This window comes from Camelus bactrianus, chromosome 15 (genome assembly GCF_048773025.1).
Source record: "Camelus bactrianus isolate YW-2024 breed Bactrian camel chromosome 15, ASM4877302v1, whole genome shotgun sequence".
NCBI lineage: Eukaryota > Metazoa > Chordata > Mammalia > Artiodactyla > Camelidae > Camelus > Camelus bactrianus.
This window is the reverse complement of record NC_133553.1, coordinates 32,114,796-32,134,683: the sequence shown is the minus strand read 5'-3', so window position 1 is coordinate 32,134,683 and position 19,888 is coordinate 32,114,796. Positions and strand designations below refer to the sequence as shown.

Genomic DNA, 19,888 nt, shown 5'->3' with positions numbered 1-19,888 from the left:
AGTCCTATTCAAATGTTCTCATCTGTATCTTCTTTATTTCCCAATCTCTGTAATAGTCAATGGATCTCAAAATCCCAGAAACTCACTGTCATGTCCTCAAGGGCAAAGAAGTAAAAGCTACTCATTTTTAAAGTAATAAGAATTACTACCATTTACTGAGTGTCAATATTTGCCAAGCAAAGGGGTAGGCACTTAGCATATATTATTTCTTTTTTATCCTCTGATGGACTACACAAGTAGTAATTATTTTATCTCTATTTTATAAATGAGGAAACTGAGGTCCACACATACAAAACTGACACAACTAAGTGGCTGAATGAAGATTCAAACCCAAGACTGTCAGACTCCAAAGCCTACGTTTTCTCTATGACACAAGGCTGCCTCTTCTCCACAGTAACCAACATATCCAACACAGTGCCAGATATTTAAAAATAAAAAGTCACAACAGTTATGAAATGCCACAAAATATCTAACCTGTTTGCAGTTTTCCATGTGTTTCTTTAAGCCCTCTATGGTCTTCCTCCCCACTGCCTGGCAGGTAGGACAGGAAACACTGCCTTTATCCACAATTTCTAAGTACCACTGCTCCTCTAAACTGCCTATAAAGGAAAGAAAGGAACACTTATAATCTGTAGTATCCTCCAGAAACAAAAAGCACAACCCCAGAATTTAGGAAAAGTATCATAAAATGGTTTTTCTCTTTCCTGTGGGAGAGACTATAGCTGTGTACAACTTTTACAAATAATCTTTTTAAGCCAGTGAAGAATTTCTGAAACTCCTACTCAATTCCCCATGACAAAGACCATCCGAGAACCACGCCAAAGCCCAGTGGCTTAAAAGAATAAGCAATAATTTTTTTCACAGTTTTTTTGAGGTATAACTGACAATGTGTAAAATTTTTCATAGCAGCATATAAGAGTAGGATACTGAGACGTGTAACAGCCAGTTTGCTAAGTGTTTCCTATGTGCCTGAGACTTTGTTAAATGTTTTTATCCTATTTAACTTTCACAACAATTCTGACTGCCTTAATTATCCCTATTTAGAGACATGGAAACTGAAACCTGCAGAAGTTAAGAAGCAGGTCAGAAAATTAACAAAGAGCCAAAACTTAAACAAGGGTCTGACTGTCTTCCAAACCCATGCCCTCATAAGTGCCTCCTTAAAGAAATGCTTTGGTACATCATTCCTTTACCAACAATGACAACAAAAAAGACACAACGAGAGAACCAGATCTCACAAAGCTTCCAAAAGAAAGCATACCTGCTGCATAAGCTGGTGGTTCCTTCCGAATACGACGAGCCTGGGCTTTGGGATTAGGCTGAGTTTTAGGCCGTTGCTTCCTCCCTGATGCAAGACAGAAACTTGAAGCCCAACACATCACCTTTGCTAACCTGTCTCTAGTACCAAAACCTCTTCCCTCCTCTTCTCAATGCCCTATGCCCCACTCCCTCAACCAACTGACTCATGTAAGTCATAACAGAAGAAAAGGGTAATGTAAGGCAGGATGGAGGCTATTTTCCTTGCCAGAAAATTCAAAGGGCTCAAAGTGCTTCAAGGGGTAAAACCTAAGATCCCTCTCCCTTTTACCTTCAAATAAAGCCAAGGCACCCAGGGAAAAAGAGTTAGCAAAGTTACTCCCTTACCATAAAGCTTATGCTTCTTCTGAGGAAATTCGCGATAGTCCTCATCTTCTTCCTGCCTGGGTTTCCTTTTTCCTTTGGTTGAAACTCCACCTGACCCTGAAATAACACAGAAAAACAAAACAAAAACTTAGTACAGTTTATAAGTGAACATCTGGGCCTGCCTTCAACTCATCGATCACAAGACCATCAGAGGGAAAGATGATCAGCGAGCAAGGCCTTACAGAAGTGTTGGTAACAGTTTTAGGGAAGTTAGTATAACTTCTCATTAATTGACTCAATCTTGCCTTTTCCTTTTGAGCTGTTCTCCATCCCAAGTGATCAGTTGTTCCCTATGAATAATAAGGTCCTTCAAGCAGTGTGATTTGTTTAATCCTGATTTGAGGCTAACACTGAAGCAGAAAAACAGTTCAAGATATAAGGCTACTTTGTGACATCCGGCTTGAAAACCGTAAAAACTACCACATAAGCAGGTAGAGGAGGAAGACAGAAGCACCTGTTCCATGGTTGGCATTTTCAATGCCTTCATGGAATGTGAAGCCTTAGCAAGACTTGAGTTATATTCTTGTGGAAAGGCATTAAATTATTTCTGTATATTATGTAGTTGGTTCCTTCACTTTTTGCAGAATAGCAAATCTAGCTTCTTTGTACAAACTTAGAGCTTATCCAAAGATTTCTTTTTACCTCATATTTCTTAGAAATTTAATGGGATATATGTTGTTTTCCTATGCCTTTTCGCTCAAGCAGCATATATATCAATACTGACTTTTTCTTTCTTAGATACAGTGTAAAAAAATTTTTTTCCTATGAAAGAAAGGGATTAAAAAAATTTTTTTCCCCTAAAGCTTTCTTGAAGGTCAGGGGCTTTATCTATGAAAAAGTAGCAAATACTTATTTGTAACCTATGTGAAGCAGCAGCCAGCCTTAAAATAGTCCTTTCTGGCTAAGAGTTAGAACAGTGAGTACCAGTACAATTGTTTGGGCTGCTTTTAATGTCTCTTAATCAAAATTACTAGATGACAGAATTCAAGAATTTGTTACATGTTATTACTTGGTGTACTGATAATCATTTAAAAGTAACGACTCTCTGTCATGTGGGGAAAAAAAAAAGACATAGGCTACTAAGAACCCCTGAGACTATGACCACTAAGATAACTCTACTCAGAATATCCCTTACACCAGTCCCTAGACCCTCAACAGAGGATCAAACTAGAACAACAGGAAAGAAAGCTCAATTCATACGAAGAGGTAAAGCTGATACCAGTATAACCTAGAGGAGTGAGATCAGCAGAATTTCACTAGGTAAAATAGAGGGACCATTCATGAAGTTAACAGTATATGATAGCTTAACATCTTTAAAAAATTTCAATCATTAATATGAAACATGTATGTGGTACTTAATGCTTTAAAAGCCATTTACAACAGCTACCTCAAAATAGAACTTTAGAGAGTTTTCTGTCTTTGGAATAAGATTCTGATACCTTCAACATGGGAAGTAGCAGCTGGCTTGATCCTTCTCATCTTCATCCAGTAGGTAGATTTTCGGAAGGATGCCGGAAAATCACTCACTGGTTCACACGAAGAGGCGGATGATGAACCGCTTAAGGAATCATCGTGAGGGATAGTGTACTGGAAACTATTATCCTTTATGGAACACTGGGTCCTGCTATTAATATGACACAAAGATATATACTGCAAAAGAGGGTCTGGAGTAAAGTTCCTGTTAATTGTATTACAAAAAGATAACCAAGTTGGTAACCTGTGCAAAAAACTAGGAAGCTTGATAATAAAAATAGAATTTAGATAGCAATTTTCTAACAATTAAAACAATTGCTCTAACACAATATATATAATTATTATACTCCATTGTAATCAGAAAGAGTAAGCAGTCCACATAAATGATCACTCTGTAGCCCAAGTAGGCATTCCTTCCTAAATTCATCAAAGCAATAGGGTGTTCCATGACCCTTCAGATGATCCCCTGGATCTGTAACCAGGTATTTCCAGGCCTCTCTATATCTCTGGCAGAGGAACAGTAACTGAATAGTATCTCTGAGAATAAAGAAGGAAGAGCATAGTTTGTAGGCTCTAGTCTGATCCATCTTCCTTTTCCTGAGCCTCCTCCCTAAATCTTGATATCAGGGCACCCCGTCTTACGTAGGCAACAATGCTACTTAGATCCCATAGCTAAAGGAAGGGTGCCACCTTGTTTGAGTTGAACTGGCCAGAAGTCTGTTATATAGCTGATCCAAATTCCCAAATCTAGGACCAGTCAATATGTAGTTGACAAATATTGCTGAGTAGCTAAAAAGTATCTTCTAGGTGGTTCAAGATGCAGTAGAGCGTCAGTTCTCAAAGTGTAGTCCAACGATCTCTGAGACATCCCTTTTCCAGCTAACTAACCATGTGAGTGAGGGCTGCCTTAGATTTACAGTTTAGAAAGGTCACTCTGGATGCTACATGAAAGATGACCGACCCGTGGAGGAAGAGTGAATGAAAGAAGAGTTAGCAGCTTGTTGAAACAGTATGAATAAGAGATAATGAAAGCTTGAACTTGAACTAAGGTTTCGTAGTAGAGCTGATAAATTGACAGATTCAAGACAACACTTTAAAGGTAGAGCTGGTAAGAATTACATATGGAGGTTTGTGGTAGCAGGGATATGGAAGTAACACAGGTGACCATTCTTAGGGAAAAATGAAAGTAAAATATGATAGATGCCTACCTACTATGAAATACTAGTTGTTAGAAGCCATAAACTATTTCTACACATCTAGAGATATGAACATAACTAAAAAGCGTATTTAGAATGAAAAAAGAAACAGAAGATTTATAGTACAATGTCAATTCAGTAAATTAAAAACAAATATAAATGTAAATAGCACTAGCTATTTTACAAGGACCATAAATATTTAAGGAAAATTTCAAATTTGTTAGTATGGTTGTCTCCGGGAGGAAGGGATGAAAATGGTAACAGGGACTTATGATTTGTACAAGGTAGACCTAAACCATCATTAAAATAGACTCAAATAAAGGCTGAGATTGAACCAATGCCCTTAGAAAGCAGGTTAGAACTTATGGTCTGAACCTAAACAGGTTATCTGCTAAAATAAAAACAGCAACATTCCCCCAGAAGATTCTGAAAAGACCCACAGTCTACACAAATAACATTCATAATCTTGAGAATAAATTCCAAAATTATGTAGTATACAAACAACCAGGAAAATGTGAGGAACTCTCACAGGACAGATGATAAACAAATGTCAACCCAAGATGATGCAGATGTTGGAACTAGCAAAGACTTTAAAGCAACTATTATAACTATGCTTCATGATATAAAGAAAAACACACTTGAAATGAAGGAAAATGTAGGACTTATCAGCAGAAAAACAGAAACCATAAAAAAGAACCAAATTAAACTTTAGGACTGAAATAAAAATTCACTGGATGGGCTAGTAACAGAACAGAGATGAAAGAGGAAAGAATCAGTGAATCTGAAGACAGATCAATAGAAATTACCCAATCTGAAGAACAAAAAGCAAAAAAGACTGTAAAACAGTCAACACAGCCCCAACAACCTATGGGTCAATATCAAAAGATCTAACTTAAATGTAGTTGTAACTGCAGAATAAGAAGAAAGAGGGACTAAAGCAGAAAAAAATTTTGAAAAAAAAAATAATGGTGTAAATATCTTCCAAATTTAATGAAAGATTTACCTTTATAGATTGAAAGAGCTCAACACTCAACAGTATAAACTCAAAGAAAACCATATCTAGATATATCTTAATGAAACTGTTCAAAACTGAAGATTAAAACAAAAAGCAGTTAGAAAAAAATATAACATATTACATACATGGAACAATGATTCAAATGATCATGAATTTCTCAAAAGAAGCCAAGACAGAAGACAGAATAATAACATCTTTAAAATCCTGAGAGAAGAAATTCACCAATTCAAAATTCCATATTCAGTGAAAATACTCTTTACTTCAGATGAAGTAAAACTAAGATTTGTTGTCAGAAGATTTGCTCTATGAAAAATTCTAAGGGAAATAATTCCAGCTGAAGGGAAAATGACACCAGAGTGAAATTTGGGTTTTTAAGAATGAAGAAAGAGGGGTAGGGTATAGCTCAGTGGTAGAGCACATGCTTAGCATACAAGAGGTCCTGGGTTCAATCCCCAGTACCACCACTTAAATAAATAAATAAATAAACCTAATTACTTCCCCCATTAAAAAAAAAAATTGGAAAAAAAAAGAATGAAGAAAGAGCAAGAAAAATGGTAAACAGCTGGGTAAATATTAAAAACTTTTTAAAGCAAAAATTTAACATTATCTGGTAAGATTTTCAATATATAAGATGTAATATGACAGCTATAACTTAATGGTCAGCAGATAGGGGGTTAAAGTAATCTATGTGGTTGTGAGGCTTCTATATTTAAGCAAAGTGGTAGGATATTAATTCTAAGTAGACTATGAAAGGATAGATATGTACACTGTAATTCCTAGAGCAACCACTATGAAACATTCCCCTCACCCCTGAAGAGAGAGGGAGAGAGCGTCAAAAACAAATGGATAAATTAAAATGGGATGCTAAACATTCAAATAATCCAAAAGAAGGTACAGAGGAACAAAATACAGAAAACAAATAATAAAATGGTAGACCTAAATCCAACCATACCAATAATTAATTTAAATGTTTATGGTCTAAATACTAAAGTTAAAAGTCAGAGATTGACAGCGTGAATAAAAAAAAAAAAAATCCTGGTATATGCTGCTTACAAGAGGCACACTTTAAATATAAACACATATGTAGACTAGAAGTAAAGGGATGAAAAAAATCATACCATGCCATCAGCAAATACAAGAAGGCTGGAGTGGCTATTTTAATATCAGATAAAATAGACTTCAAGACAAACAGTATTACCAGAGATAAAATGGGACACTTCATAATAGTAAAAGTAACAAATCATCAGGAAGACAATTACTCATTGCATGTGTCTAACAACAGAGGCTCAAAGTACACAAAGCAAGATTGCTAGAAAGGGAAAGACAGACAATTTTACAATCTTAGCAGAAATTTTAAGGTCTCCTTTCTGGAACTGATAAAACTAGACAGAAATTCAGTGAAGACAAAGAAGATCTGAATTGCACTATTAGCCACCTCGCTTTAGTTGACATTTACAGAACACTGCATCCAACATGAGAAGATACACATTAAGTGCACACTGTACACTCACAAGATAGATCATATACTGGGCTATTAACTTTACTCTTAAAAAGATGAAAATCATAATGTATTCTCTAGGGGGGAGGATATAGCTCAAGTGGTAGAGTGCGTGGTAAAGAGTATGCACAAGGTCCTGGGTTCAATCTCCAGTACCGCCACTAAAAAAATTAAAAAATTAAAAATAAATAAATAAGTTACATCCCCTCCAACATAAATAAATAAATACATAAATACATAATGTATTCTCTAACCACATCAGAATTAAATTAGAAATCAAAAACAATAAGGTATCTAAAATAAAAAATAAATCTGGAAATTAAACAATCTATTTCTAAGTAATTCATGGGTCAAAAATGAAGTCCCAAGGGAAACTGGAAAATATTTTAAGTGAATAACAACCAAAATACACATACCAAAATTTGTGGAATGCAACTAAAGCAGTACATAGAGGGAAACTTTACGCTCTAAATGCTTATCTTAGAAGAGAGCTAAAATCAATGACTTGAGATTTCATATTAAGATACCTTAAAAAGAAGAGCAAAGTAAGCCCAAAGAATAGAGACAACATAATAAAAAGGAAAAATTCATAAATTAGGAAACAGCCATTAGAGAAGACCTGTTTCTTCAAAAAGATCGCAAAATTGACAACCCCGTAGCTAGACTGATCAAGAAAAAAAGATACCAAAGATACTACAAATAATCAATGTAAGAAATGAAAGAGGGGGTTTTCCTCAGGAAGGAGCAGGCGGCACGATGGCGGCTCCTGGACCACGTGGCCTGTGTGTCCACCGGAGGAGGACGCTCCCAGCCCGCTGTCTGAGGCCGTTTGAATATGTTCAGCCATGAAATGAAACAGACTCACTTAAGTCTGAGTCCCGAGAGACAGCGACCCAGGACACAGCCCTACCAGACGAAGTCACTATGTGGCACCCACACTTCAGGAGAGGGGAGTTAGCACCACCTACTTAATGAATGGTTGAGTATCTACAGCAACTATTTGGAATTCTTCTACAGAGAAGATTTCTATTCAACATCACTCATTAAAAAAAGAAATGAAAGAAGGGTTATCATTACACATTATGCAGACAGACATTAAAATAGTTAAGAGAATATTTTGAACAACTTTATGCCAATAAATTGACAAATTAAGGTAAACAAATTTCTTAAAAAACACAACTTACAAAATTGACATAAGAAGAAACTGGAGACATAAAGAGCAGAAGGAAAAAAGTAAAACTGCCCCTACTTGCAGTTTTTTTTTTACAGATTTTTTGCAGTTTGTTTACAAAGATAATCTCAGGAAATATGTGAAATAATTACTAGAACTAAAAATGAATTTAGCAAGTGGCAGGATACAAAGTTAAAACACAAAAATCAACTGTATTCTTAGACACTAACAACAAACAAGTAGAAAATGAACTTATAAAAATAATAGCACTTACAGTAACAAATAATACAGGAATCTAGGAGCAAATCTAGGAATCTACGAACAAATCTAACAAAAGACATCCAAGACTTTTACAGTGAAAACTACAACACATTAGTGGGAGAAAGTAAAGCCCTAGATAAGCGGAAAAATATAATGTGCATATAAATCAGAAAACTCAATACTGTCAAAATGGCAATTCTCCTTAAACTGATCTATAGATTCAATATAATACCAATCAATACTCTAGCATGTTTCTTTTTATAGAAACTGACAAACTGATTGTAGAATTTATATAAAGAGGCAAAGAAAATAGAATAGCTGAAATAATTTTGAAAAAGCAACAAAATTAGATGACTTTATCTGACTTCAAGACTTACTCTAATGCTACAGTATCAAGACAGCTCAGTATTGGCAAAAAAAAGATAGATGCATACATCGATGAAACAAAGTAAGGAAAGTGAAAAAGAAACAGACCCACACGTATTCAATTGATTTTTGACAAAGGCAGCAAGGCAACTGAATAGGGAAAGAATAGTCTTTTCAACAACTGGATGTACAAATGGAAAGAAATTAAATTGACCTTTATAACGTACCATGCACAAAAATTAACTCTGAATGAGCCATAGACCTGAATGTAAAACCCATAAAACTTATAAAAGAAAACATAGGAGAAAATATTTGCAATTAGGGATGGCAAAGTTTTCTTAAATATAAAAAGCATGAAACATAAATGAAAAAAATTAAATTTTATCACTTTTAATGGTAAATTTAAAATCTTTGCTCTTCTAAAAACACCATTAAGAAAGTAAAATGCAAACCATGAACTTGCAGAAATATTCAAGACACATATCAGACAAAGGAATTGTATTCAGAAAAAAATTTTTTAATTAAATAATACAATTCAATAATGAGACAAAACCCTATTTGGGATGGGTAATAAGGGTTTTTTTTTTTAATGAAGGTACTGGGAGTTGAACCCAGGACCTCATGCATGCTAGACATGCACTCTACCACTGAGCTATACCCTCCCCAGCCCCCAATTTTTTTTTAACGTGGGCAAAAGACATAGACACTTGACAAAATAAGATATATGAATGGCTAATAAGCATACAAACAGATGTTCTACACCATTACTCATCAGGAAAATGAAAATTAAAACCACAATGAAATACCACAATATATCCATTTAAGCTAAAATTAGAGACTTACTCTCATACACTAGAAATATAAAATACCAGCAATTTGGAAAACAGACAATTTCTTAAAAAGTTAAACATACTCCTGACATATGACGCAAGCAACCTAAGATGGTAAACACCATCCTAGTAAATAAATACTGTGTTAGGTATTAATAAAGAGAAAAACAGACAATGAAACCACAACTGACTGATAACAACCATTGAGAAAAAGACTGGAACCTAGCAAAAAAGATCTTCTTCAACTGGAAACATAAAGAGGGAACCTCAGCAGGACAGTAGGAGGCAGTGTGCTCATGATATAATCAGGCTCCATACCCTAGAGATGCGCAATTCACAAGCTGAAGAATAGTTAAGTCGCAGAGGCCCTCCCACAGAAGTGAGAGTTCTAAGCCCCTCTTCCGGCTCTCTAGCCCAGGGTTCCAGCCTTGGGAGGAGGAGGAGCCCCCAGGACATCTGGTTTTGAAGACCAGCAGAGCTTAACTCCAGGAGCCCCATGGGATTGGGGGCAACAGACACCTCATTCTCTTAGGAAGCGTACACAGAAACTCGCATGCACCAGGTCCGAGGGCAGAGGCAGCGATTTCATAGGAACCTGGGCCAGGCCTGCCTGCTGGTTTTGGAAGGTCACCCAGGGGACATAAAAGCTGGTGACAGACATTCCTGGAGTGTTAATCTACATGAGCTTTCCTAGAGGCTGACATCTTGATTGGATCATTAGCACCAAGACCTAGCCCCACCCAACAGCCTGAAGGGAAGCCTTGGGCCAAACAACATACTGGCTATGAACACAGCCCCACCCATCAGCAGACCTTCTGAGCCACAAACTTCTAGACATGGCCCTACCCACCAGAGGTCCAGGACCAAGCTTCACCCAGCAGTGGGCAGGCACCGGCTCCTCCTGCCAGGAAACCTGCATAATCCTCTAGTCCAGCCTTATCCACCAGGGGCAGATACCAGAAATAAGAAAATAACAATCCCAAAGCCTGTGGAAAGAATCCACAAACACAGGACAGACTGGGACAGGCTGGACCCTGGCCCTTGGGTAACAAGAGAGGAGTGTACTGCTGGGACACATAGGATGTCTCCCAAAGAGGGCCACCCCTCAAAGGTTGAGAAACATAACTAACCTACCTAAAAATACAAATAGAAAGACAGATAATATGAGGCAGCAGAGGAATACCTTCCAGGCAAAGGCACAAGATAAAATCCCAGAAGAAGAAATAAGTGATGAGGAGATAGGCAATTTATCTGAGTAAGAGTTTAAAGTAATGATGGTGAAGATGTTCAGTGAACTCAAGAGGAGTATAAATGCACAGAGCAAAGTTTTCAGAAGAGAGTTGGAAAATATAAAGAATACCTAAACAGAGTTGAAGAATAAAATCACTGAAATGAATAACACACTAGAAGGAACCAAGAATAGACTAAATGAGGCAGAAGAATGGATCAATGAGGTAGAAGACAGATTAATGGAAATCACTACTGCAGAACAGAAAAAAGAAAAAAGAATGAAAAGAAATGAGGATAGTTTGATAGAACTCTAGGACAACATGAAGCACACTAATATTCACATTATAGGGGTCCCAGAAAGAGAAGAGAGAAAGAACCTGAGAAAATGTTTGGAGTGATAATAACTGAAAACTTCCCCAATTTGGGAAAGGAAAGTCACCCAGGTCCAGGATGCACACAGAGTTCCACACAGGATGAACTGAAATAAGAACACACAAAGGTACATAGTAATCAAACTGACAAAAATTAAAGATAAGGAGAAAATATTAAAATTAGCAAGAGAAAAGCAGCAAATAACATACAAGGGGACACCCATAAGGTTATCAGCTGATTTTTCAGCAGAAACTCTACAGGTCAGAAGGGAGTGGCATGATATATTTCAAGTGGTGAACGGTAAAAACTTACAACCAAGAATACTCTATCCAGCAAGGCTTTCGTTCAGATTTCATGGAGAAATCAAAAGCTTCACTGATAAATAAAAGCTAAAAAGATTTCAGTACCACCAAATCAGCTTTACAACAAATATTAAATGAACTTCTCTAGTCATCAAACCATAAGAGAACAAAAAGAAGAAAGAGAGGAGGGAAAAAAAAAAGAAGACCTACAAAAGATTGCTTTGGCAGTTTGGGGTCTTTTATGGTTCCATATAAATTTTGGAATTGTTTGTTCTAGTTCTGTGAAAAATGTTGTGAATATTTCGACAGGGGTTGCATTGGATATGTAGATTGCTTTGGGTAATACAGCCATTTTGATAATGTTGATTCTTTCAACCCAAGGGCACAAGATATCTTTCCATTTCTTTGTATCATCTTCAATTTCCTTCATTAGTGTTTTACAGTTTTCAGGTTATAGGTAACCTCCTTGGTTAGGTTTATTTCTAGGTATTTTGTTGTCTTTGATGCAATGGAAATGTTTATGTCAGTTATAAAATTCTGGATTTTGAAGTGAAAAAAAAAATATAAAGAGAATGAAGAGCCGCAAATGGCAAAATATCCTTCTTTCTTATGGGTGAGTTGTACTCCATTACATATATGTGCTGCATCTTCTTTATCTATTCATCTATTGATGTGCACTTAGGATGCTTCTATATCTTGGCAATTATAAATTTATAATAATTATAAATAATTGCTGTTAATAGAAGGGTGTATGTATCTTTTTGAATTAATTCTTATTTTGTGGTTGGCTTTATTCCTTTGGTAACTATGTAAGTTTAAAAAACTAAAGCTCTAAACATTCTTAGAAACAATGAATAGTACATATATGTAAATTTTTTTAAATATGTGCAAAAAACTGTGTATATGTGTTCATATGCAATATACTATATAGCAGTCAAACTCTGACAATTCTACCTAATAAAACTGAAAAATGAAAAAACAAATAAAAAAAGAGAAACAAAAACATTTTTCCACACAGAGACTTACACATGAAAAAGCAGCTTTATTGTAATATCCCCACATTAAAAATAACCCAAATGTCTCTCAAGGTAGATGGCTAAACAAATTATGGTATCCATAATGGAATCCTATTCAGCAATAAAAACTATTTTTATTCAAAATCATTATTCTGAGTGAAAGAAATCATGCAAAAAGAGGACACACTATCTGATTTCATTTACATAAAATCCCAGAACATGCTAACCACTGTACAGTGACAGAAAACAGGTCAGTGGATGTTTGGGGATAGGAGTAGAGGGAGGGATGGATTGCAAAGAGACACAAAATAACTTCTGGGAGACATGGAAATGTTATCTTGATGGTGGTTTCATGGGTACTTACATATGTCAAAGCTGATGATATTACCTACTTTAAATATATGCAGTCTACTGTACTTCAATTATACCTCATAAAAATATTTTTAAAAATTTTAATGGGAATTGGCAGTACTCTAGGGCTAAAACCCACCATCCCAAACAAATGGGAACAATCTCTACTAGAAAGACTGGATAGAATCAACAGGCCATTAAGAGTCAAGTCCCATGTGACTCCTTTTAGGAAACTCTCCTCATAGGAATTTCTTTACTCTTGGTGTAGGACTCAGATATACCCACTTCCCCTCTCATGAATAAGCCCAAGCATAGTTTAAAAAAAAAATCAATAGTTTATATGATCAGCATGAATAACATCTTGGGAATTAAGTCTAAGTGGATAGGGAATCCCTCCCTCTAGGTCTCTTATTTTTAAAGGACTTAGTAAAATCAGTTCTCAAGTATTTTATACTACATATCAACTCAGGGCATTTGACTATTTGTTAAAAACCAGATTAATCTCAAACTTCCCTTCCCATAAATATGACAAGAAGAAGCCTTTGGCTCAAACAATAATTATCATAACTGTAGTTACTTTAAAATAATTTGTTGTTTGTGGCACCTTCCACATTTGTACCTTCCTGTCTCAGCTTCTGATCATAAGGATGAAGAGTTTAAACTACTTTCAACTCCTTTCTGATCTACCAGGAATTTTTAAGAGCCGCTAGTTCATTCTCTAGGTGTAAATATTTAGATTTCATTGGAAAAATATTTTAAGTTCATCTCAGTATCCTTTGCAGCTTCCTTTTATTTTACCCAATCCTTAAATACTGATGTTTTCTCTGAAAAATAAAGGTTTCATCCTTTACTCTCTTCTAGTCTCACTTCTCACCGATTCTCAAACTTCACAATCTCCTAGGAGGCCACTTAAAAATTAAATAAAAAATTAAGATTCTGATGCCCTGACCCCCATGATTCTGATTCTGATTAACAGAAGAGGGCCCATTAATCTTTACATTTCTTTTGAGGAGTTAGGTAATTAGGTATGTATGTATGTATTATTTATTACCTAACGGAGGTACTGGGGATTGAATCTGGGACCTTGTGCATGCTAAGCACGCACTCTACCACTTAGCTATACCCTCCTGCTTAATCTTTACATTTCTTAACAATTACCCACTTGCTATTCCACCACATCCTTTTACCCATTCACATTCTGTTCTTACTTCAAGGAGGAAAAAAAACCTTTCCCTTCTGGCTAACTGCATAATTCTTTGACTTTCAAGTCTGTTTAGGAGTGATTTGCTCTGGTAACCCTTCCTTCCAAACTATCCCTTTCCCCAATGGCTATATTAAATTCCTGTTTAAAAACATTTAATTACACTGTATTGTATTGATCTCCTTGCCTAGGTTTGTTAGACTGCTAGTTCTATGTTTTTCATTTCTGTATATCTAACTTACTACACAGCTGGCACAGCAGATATTTAGTAAATGTTATATGAATGAATTAATCCCTACCAATGAGTATCTCATTAACAAGAATCTTTTCTGTATTAACAAATACCGAAAAGCTTAGCACATGCAGTATACAATATAACCAACCAGTCTTAAAGCCAAGTAGTTTGAAAATACAAGGATTTCTTACAGTCATTTTAACCAATCCTTCCCATGCTCATCAATGTGTTCATGAGTACATATTTGATGTCTGAAAAAAAAATGCAGGGCTACAGAGTCTCATGCTATTATAATTCGTACTTTTTTTTTTTTGCAATCTAAGTTTTCCTCCCCACACTAAGATTAGACCTGCACTTCCAATCAGATGGCCACCAGCTACAGGTGGCTATTTAAATTTAAATTAATTAAAATTAAGGACAATTAAAAACTCCTTCCTTAGTCACACTAGCCACATTTCAAGCGCTCAAAAGCCATACGTGGCTAGTGGCTACAGTTTGGGACAGTGTGGATACAGAACATCTTCATAAACAGAGGAATTGCTATTGGACAGTGCTGGCGACACAATTATAAACAGACCGCAGAAAACCTCACTTACTTCTTAGCTCCCACGATCCTCGTGCTCCTCTGCTGCTTAAAGGATGGGGGTCCCGGGGTCTAGCAAATTGCAAGCACATGAGTGAATGCTAGGGACTTCGGAACCTTGACCACAAAAAGAAGAACCTCCCATGAGGAGAAACGAAGTTCTCCCGGGGCTACTACCTCAAATGGAAGGCGGCAAGACTTTTTAGGAAAAGTGTGCCGCCCCATCCTCCTACAGGGTCAAAGCAGGTGACAACACCAAAGCCTTCATTTCTCCCATTCTTAAAGCCTTGTCCTAGACAGAGGCTCTAAAAGGGAGGCGGAAAGGGAGGAAACGGATATGGGAAGCAATGGGGATGTAAAGGCAATAGAGACTAACGACAATCCGACGAGGAACAGAGTCCAAGGGGATGAGGAACAGGCAGCAGAAAGTGGAGGAAAAAAGAGGGGACAGGTAGATCTGACCTAGAAGGGTGGGGCCTACGATGGGCTCAGATAAAACCAACACTGAGCAGGAAACAAAAGGGAGGGACGGCGTGTGGCGAGCTCGCCAGCGCTACCCCTAAGGCATAACGGTCAAACCGAGAAACTCACGGCGGGCACTGCACCGAGTCTCGAAGACATCACTCCCTCTCCACGCCTAACAAATTCACCCAAGGGCTCCGGCCAGACCAACGCCACTTCCGCTCTCCTCTCCGCTCCCGGATGTGGAGTCGGCGCCGCGAGTTCGGTCTCGTACGTCTACTTCCGCCTAGCTGCTTCCGAGGGGGCTGCGACCGGGAGAGTCACGTGACGAGAGCCCCCCACCCCCCATCCGCGCGGCGGCCCGCTTCCTTTGAGACCCCGCCCCGGGGTTGCACTGTGGGACCCGGGAAGCTGGGGGTGGGATTTGGAGCCTCAACTTGGCTTCAGAGCCTCCCCCCGAGCCCCGTCTCATTCCCTCGGTTTGCACCACCCCTCTTGCCACTCCAATCCCATCCAGCACGACGAGTAGTCTTTGTAGAGGCACAGGGAGGTCAGTTATTGCCCTTTTATTTATCTTAGGGAATAACAGATCCATTCCCGCCTTCCCTCCCCCCAGGTAGAGAGACGTAGAAGCTCTTTTGTCGCTGAGAGCGCGGGAAGTGGAGGCCGAGGCTGAGCAGGAAAGAAGCCAGGAAAGGGCCGCTCGGTGGAGATTTCAGTGAGGCAATGAATAACGGGGGCAGGTCTCTTCCCATCTACTAGCGTTAGGCCTGCAAACCTGCCCTGCCTTGGAGTTTTCTGGTGTGGTCGCCAGGAGACGTATTTGAGTTACTCATGAAATCTTTAGCCAGACTATGTCTGGGCCTCTCCCTGAGGGAGCTGTGCTTGAGTTTCTCCTTAGGGGGCCTGTGGTGGCTCCTCTCTGAGTGACTGTGTCTTCTCGTCTCAGAGGGCCTGTGCTGTCTTCTCTCAGAAGCACTATGTCCTCTCCTCTCAGGGGCACTGCGACGGATTTTCTCAAAGAGGCTGCGATTGCTCCTCTCGGAGGGAGTGCGACACCTTCTCTCAGACGGACTGCGACATCTCCTCTCAGAAGGACTGCGACATCTCCTCTCTGAGAGACTGTGATGGCTCCTCTCAGAGGCACTGCGATGTCCCCTCTCAGAGGCACTGCGACGGCTCCTCTCAGAGGCACTGCGATGGCCCCTCTCAGAGGCACTGCGATGTCCCTTCTCAGAGGCACTGTGATGGCTCCTCTCAGAGAGGCTGGGATGGCCCCTCTCAGAGGGACTGGGATGGCCCCTCTCAGAGGGACTGTATTGGCTCCTTTGAGAAGAATTACATGAGGTTCTTTCCCTACAGAAGCTGTGATGGTGTCGTTCCTTGTGTGTGGGTTTCTCTTTAAGGTGGCTGTGTGAGGTTCTCTTCATAGGGGAACCAAGTAGGATTCTCCCTCCAGCATGAACTCTGGTTCCTGTTTTGGAGTTCTTGGACTCCTGGCTAGAGATTTCATTTCTGTAAAAGTTTTTCTTAGCTCTGCTACTACTGTCATTTTGAACAGGACCCAAAGGCTGTCTCGTTGAGGTGGTTTTGAGAGTGGTACTTCTTTGTGAACCTATGGGCTTGGGCAGTTGGATAGGTCTGGGTTGGAAAGAGCTGTCTCTTTTTGGTTGTTGAGCTGATCTGAATTGGTCTATTTCTCCCCACAATGTGCTCTCCTGCTTAGTGATTGAGTCTGTTGGCCTTAGCTTGACAGTTGGTATCCTGTGTCTTTCGATGTCTCTTGATAAGCAATAGTCTCTGGCTTTTTGTTTTGGAAGGTAATTTTTACTTGACAAATGGTCTGGCCTTGTCCTGTCCTCAGGCTTCTGCCTAACAGAAGCCAAAATTTTGTGTGCTATTTGCAATGTCTGCTTCAGGCCCTGAAAAAGCAATTGAATGAATTTCGGTTGGGAGGATTTCTTAGGTTGTCTTCTTAAAGAGGCGGTAGTTGTCTGAGATGCTCCACTCCTCTTCCTTCTTAACTGGGCTGGAAATTCCCTGGAGGAACTCTGTATTATGGCTTTACCATTTGTGTAGAACTTTGTGTTTTGTGTTCTAACTCCTTTGGGGATTCTTTTCATTGGATATTTTGAATCATGGGTCTTTTTGGTTCTCATTTTAGCCCATTTTTCATCCTGGTTGCTTTCAGAGTCACTCTCTGGTAGAGAGTGAACTTGAGTGAATTCATAGTGTCCAGGCTCTCTAACTTCTGTCTTTCCCACTAGGCCAGAGCTGCCACGCTGCCTTCGCCTGATGTGGACTTGTACAGGAGCAGGAGACTGGGAAGACCCAGAATGGAAATCTACTGTAGAGGTAGGACTCTTGGAAACTCTATTATAGACTTTAGCTTTCCTTAATGATAGTGATCTAGAGCTCCTTGGTGTGATAGATCTGTCTCTTCTATGATACTTTGGGACTTGAGGTCTTTTCCCAGTTCGCAGCCTAAAGCCAAGATGCAACCTAATCTCTCCATGGCCTTCAGGAGTGCTTACAAGGTGAAGCTGTGGGTAGATAAGAAGGTAAGGCCCAAAAGTGGACTGTAATTTATGACAGCAATTAAATCCTGAACATCGACCACACTGTAGGCAGATAGGGTATTTTAGGACCAGACCTGAAGCTAGAGGTGGTGGCACATTGGGGGGTATTTGACTCCTTAACAGTTTTGCTGCTATTTTTAGCTGTAGATCTTGTAGCAGCTGGAACTGTTCTGAGAAGTCAGTCTTGGCCTGGGAAAGATTACTTGGCTTGAGGGAGTGTTGGGACTTAAAAGTCCTTGTCTGTGAACCACTCCGTGAGTTCTTAATCTCTTCCACTGGAACAGGATCTCTCCTAGCAAAAAATACGTTGAAAGAAGACTCTAACTTTACTGGGGCAGGAAGCTGACTTCCTGTACATGAAACAGGCTTGTGCTGAATGACTTCCTGGGATATATCACTGGGCTTTGAGTTTGTTTTCTTTATTCGCTTTCTAGTCCCAGAGTAATGCTGTATCATGGAGGACATGGAGCCACGCGTCCACATCCTTAAGGCTGTTCTTTTCTCATGACCATGGCATGAAGTATGTCTCTGAATGTAGTTTTTGACCACTGAAGGCTGAGAAATAGTACTTTGACCCTTTTCAAGCAGGCTCTGGGAAAATTCCATCAGTTCAGCTGGAACCCCAAATAAATTCTGAATAGATTGACAAGTATCTGTAGTGGCTCTTTCTGTTGAAGATTTTTGAGAAGAAAGCTTCCTTTCCATAGTGGTCCCCAAGACATTCCCCAGTGTTAGCATACTGGAGAGATATTTTCTAGGTAGCCGCTGCCTCCAGGAGTGACTCTCTAAGACATTCCGTTGCCTGCCCAGGGCAGACCAGGTAAGGCCTCTTTGAGCCCCTGATCCTGCCTGGAAGGTCCTAGATGGTGATCTCCAGTTTGGTGGTGGATGCTGAGACAGACTCTGGAGTGAGCTCCCTGATTCCTCCACCTGCTTCCTCTGAGTCCTTTCCTTAGATATGACATCTACTCCTGGGACCACAGAATTTGGGCTTTTCACAGTGTTAGCTATCTTATCAGAGGTTTGGTTATGAAAAGACAAGGGAAGAGTTGAAGACTGTATCATAGCAAGGTCTATAAAAGACTCCTCAGGCTGCAAAATATCTGTCTCCAGATTTTTTATATCTAACAATCTTGACACTTCTGACATCTCAGAATCCCAAGGGCCTAATTCAGATGTTCTGGCAGAACTTGAGATGAGTGAGTTTGAAGAGTTGTGTAGAAACCTAGAGAAAAAATTCTGTATTTGTAACTCTTCTCCTGATGAGCTGTCCTCAGGTTCCCTATTCTGATACACCTGTCCTAGATTCAAATCCTCAGATTCAATGACTTGAGGCCCTGATTTTATCCCTATAGATTTCACAGCCTGAAGCCCTTGTTCATGAGTCAACATTGTAGGTTCCTTGAATGGAGATGTTGGCTGGGAGGTTAATCCTACAGATTTCACTTCAGAATTTGGCTTTGGAGTTAATTCTACAGGTTCTACTGGTTCCTGAAGATGTGGCCTCAGGTGTAAATGCAAACAATCTGCTACATTGTGCCCTAATCCTAGAGCTACTCCTATTGGTTCTGCAATCTGAGGAACTGGCCCTAGTGCTAATTCCTCAGATTTCACAATTTCAAATGGTGGCCCCACAGTCTGGACTATTTTAAACCCTGTAAAATCCGTTTCCAACATTTGGTGCTTTGGTTCTGTGATTAATTTCTTAGATTTTGCATTTTGCCTCCGTAGCCCTGAGGTAAACTCTGGCAGTCTCACATTTTGTAGTTCTGGAGTCAAGTGAACATAGTCTACCATTTGAGAGGTTGGCCCTGATGATGATGTCACAGACTTCACAGCTTGAAGTGGTGGCCCAGGAGTCACTTTGACAGACTCAACAACTCTAGGGGGAGCTACTGGGTTTACCCCTGTTGCTTGAGCAACTTGAAGCTGTGTCTTTGTAGATTTTGTGACTTGATCTTGTGGCTTTGGACTAATCCTTGTAAATTCTGTAATTTGACCCAGTGGTGCTGGGGCTGTCTCTGAATATTTCATACTTTTATTCTGCGATTGTGTTAGCCTCAT

The 19,888-nt window shown here is 39.1% G+C and overlaps 2 protein-coding genes across 6 annotated transcripts in view; one reads left to right on the top strand and one right to left on the bottom strand.

The window, feature by feature from the left end:
• The window catches only part of ZNF512 (zinc finger protein 512), a 32,056-nt gene extending 16,380 nt beyond the window's left edge, over positions 1–15,676 (bottom strand). For 2 of the 5 annotated variants that reach the window (XM_010948468.3, XM_074341826.1), the window contains exons 1-6: positions 15,375–15,507; positions 14,797–14,855; positions 3,123–3,307; positions 1,645–1,740; positions 1,262–1,345; positions 475–599 (exon numbers count right to left, since the gene is read on the bottom strand). In XM_010948468.3, coding sequence (XP_010946770.1) covers positions 475–599; positions 1,262–1,345; positions 1,645–1,740; positions 3,123–3,307; positions 14,797–14,855; positions 15,375–15,404 — 579 coding nt within the window. In that variant the 5' untranslated portion in view covers positions 15,405–15,507. Of the gene's footprint in view, positions 1–474; positions 600–1,261; positions 1,346–1,644; positions 1,741–3,122; positions 3,308–14,796; positions 14,856–15,374 lie in introns of all 5 variants that reach the window. The other 3 variants (XM_010948469.3, XM_010948470.3, XM_045511788.2) reach the window with 3 other exon arrangements.
• Positions 15,376–19,888, top strand: part of FNDC4 (fibronectin type III domain containing 4) — a 48,454-nt gene continuing 43,941 nt past the window's right edge. Inside the window, 2 exon segments of the mRNA XM_010948472.3 lie at positions 15,376–15,515; positions 17,513–17,600. Of these exon segments, the coding sequence (XP_010946774.2) occupies positions 15,486–15,515; positions 17,513–17,600 (118 nt within the window). The 5' untranslated portion in view covers positions 15,376–15,485.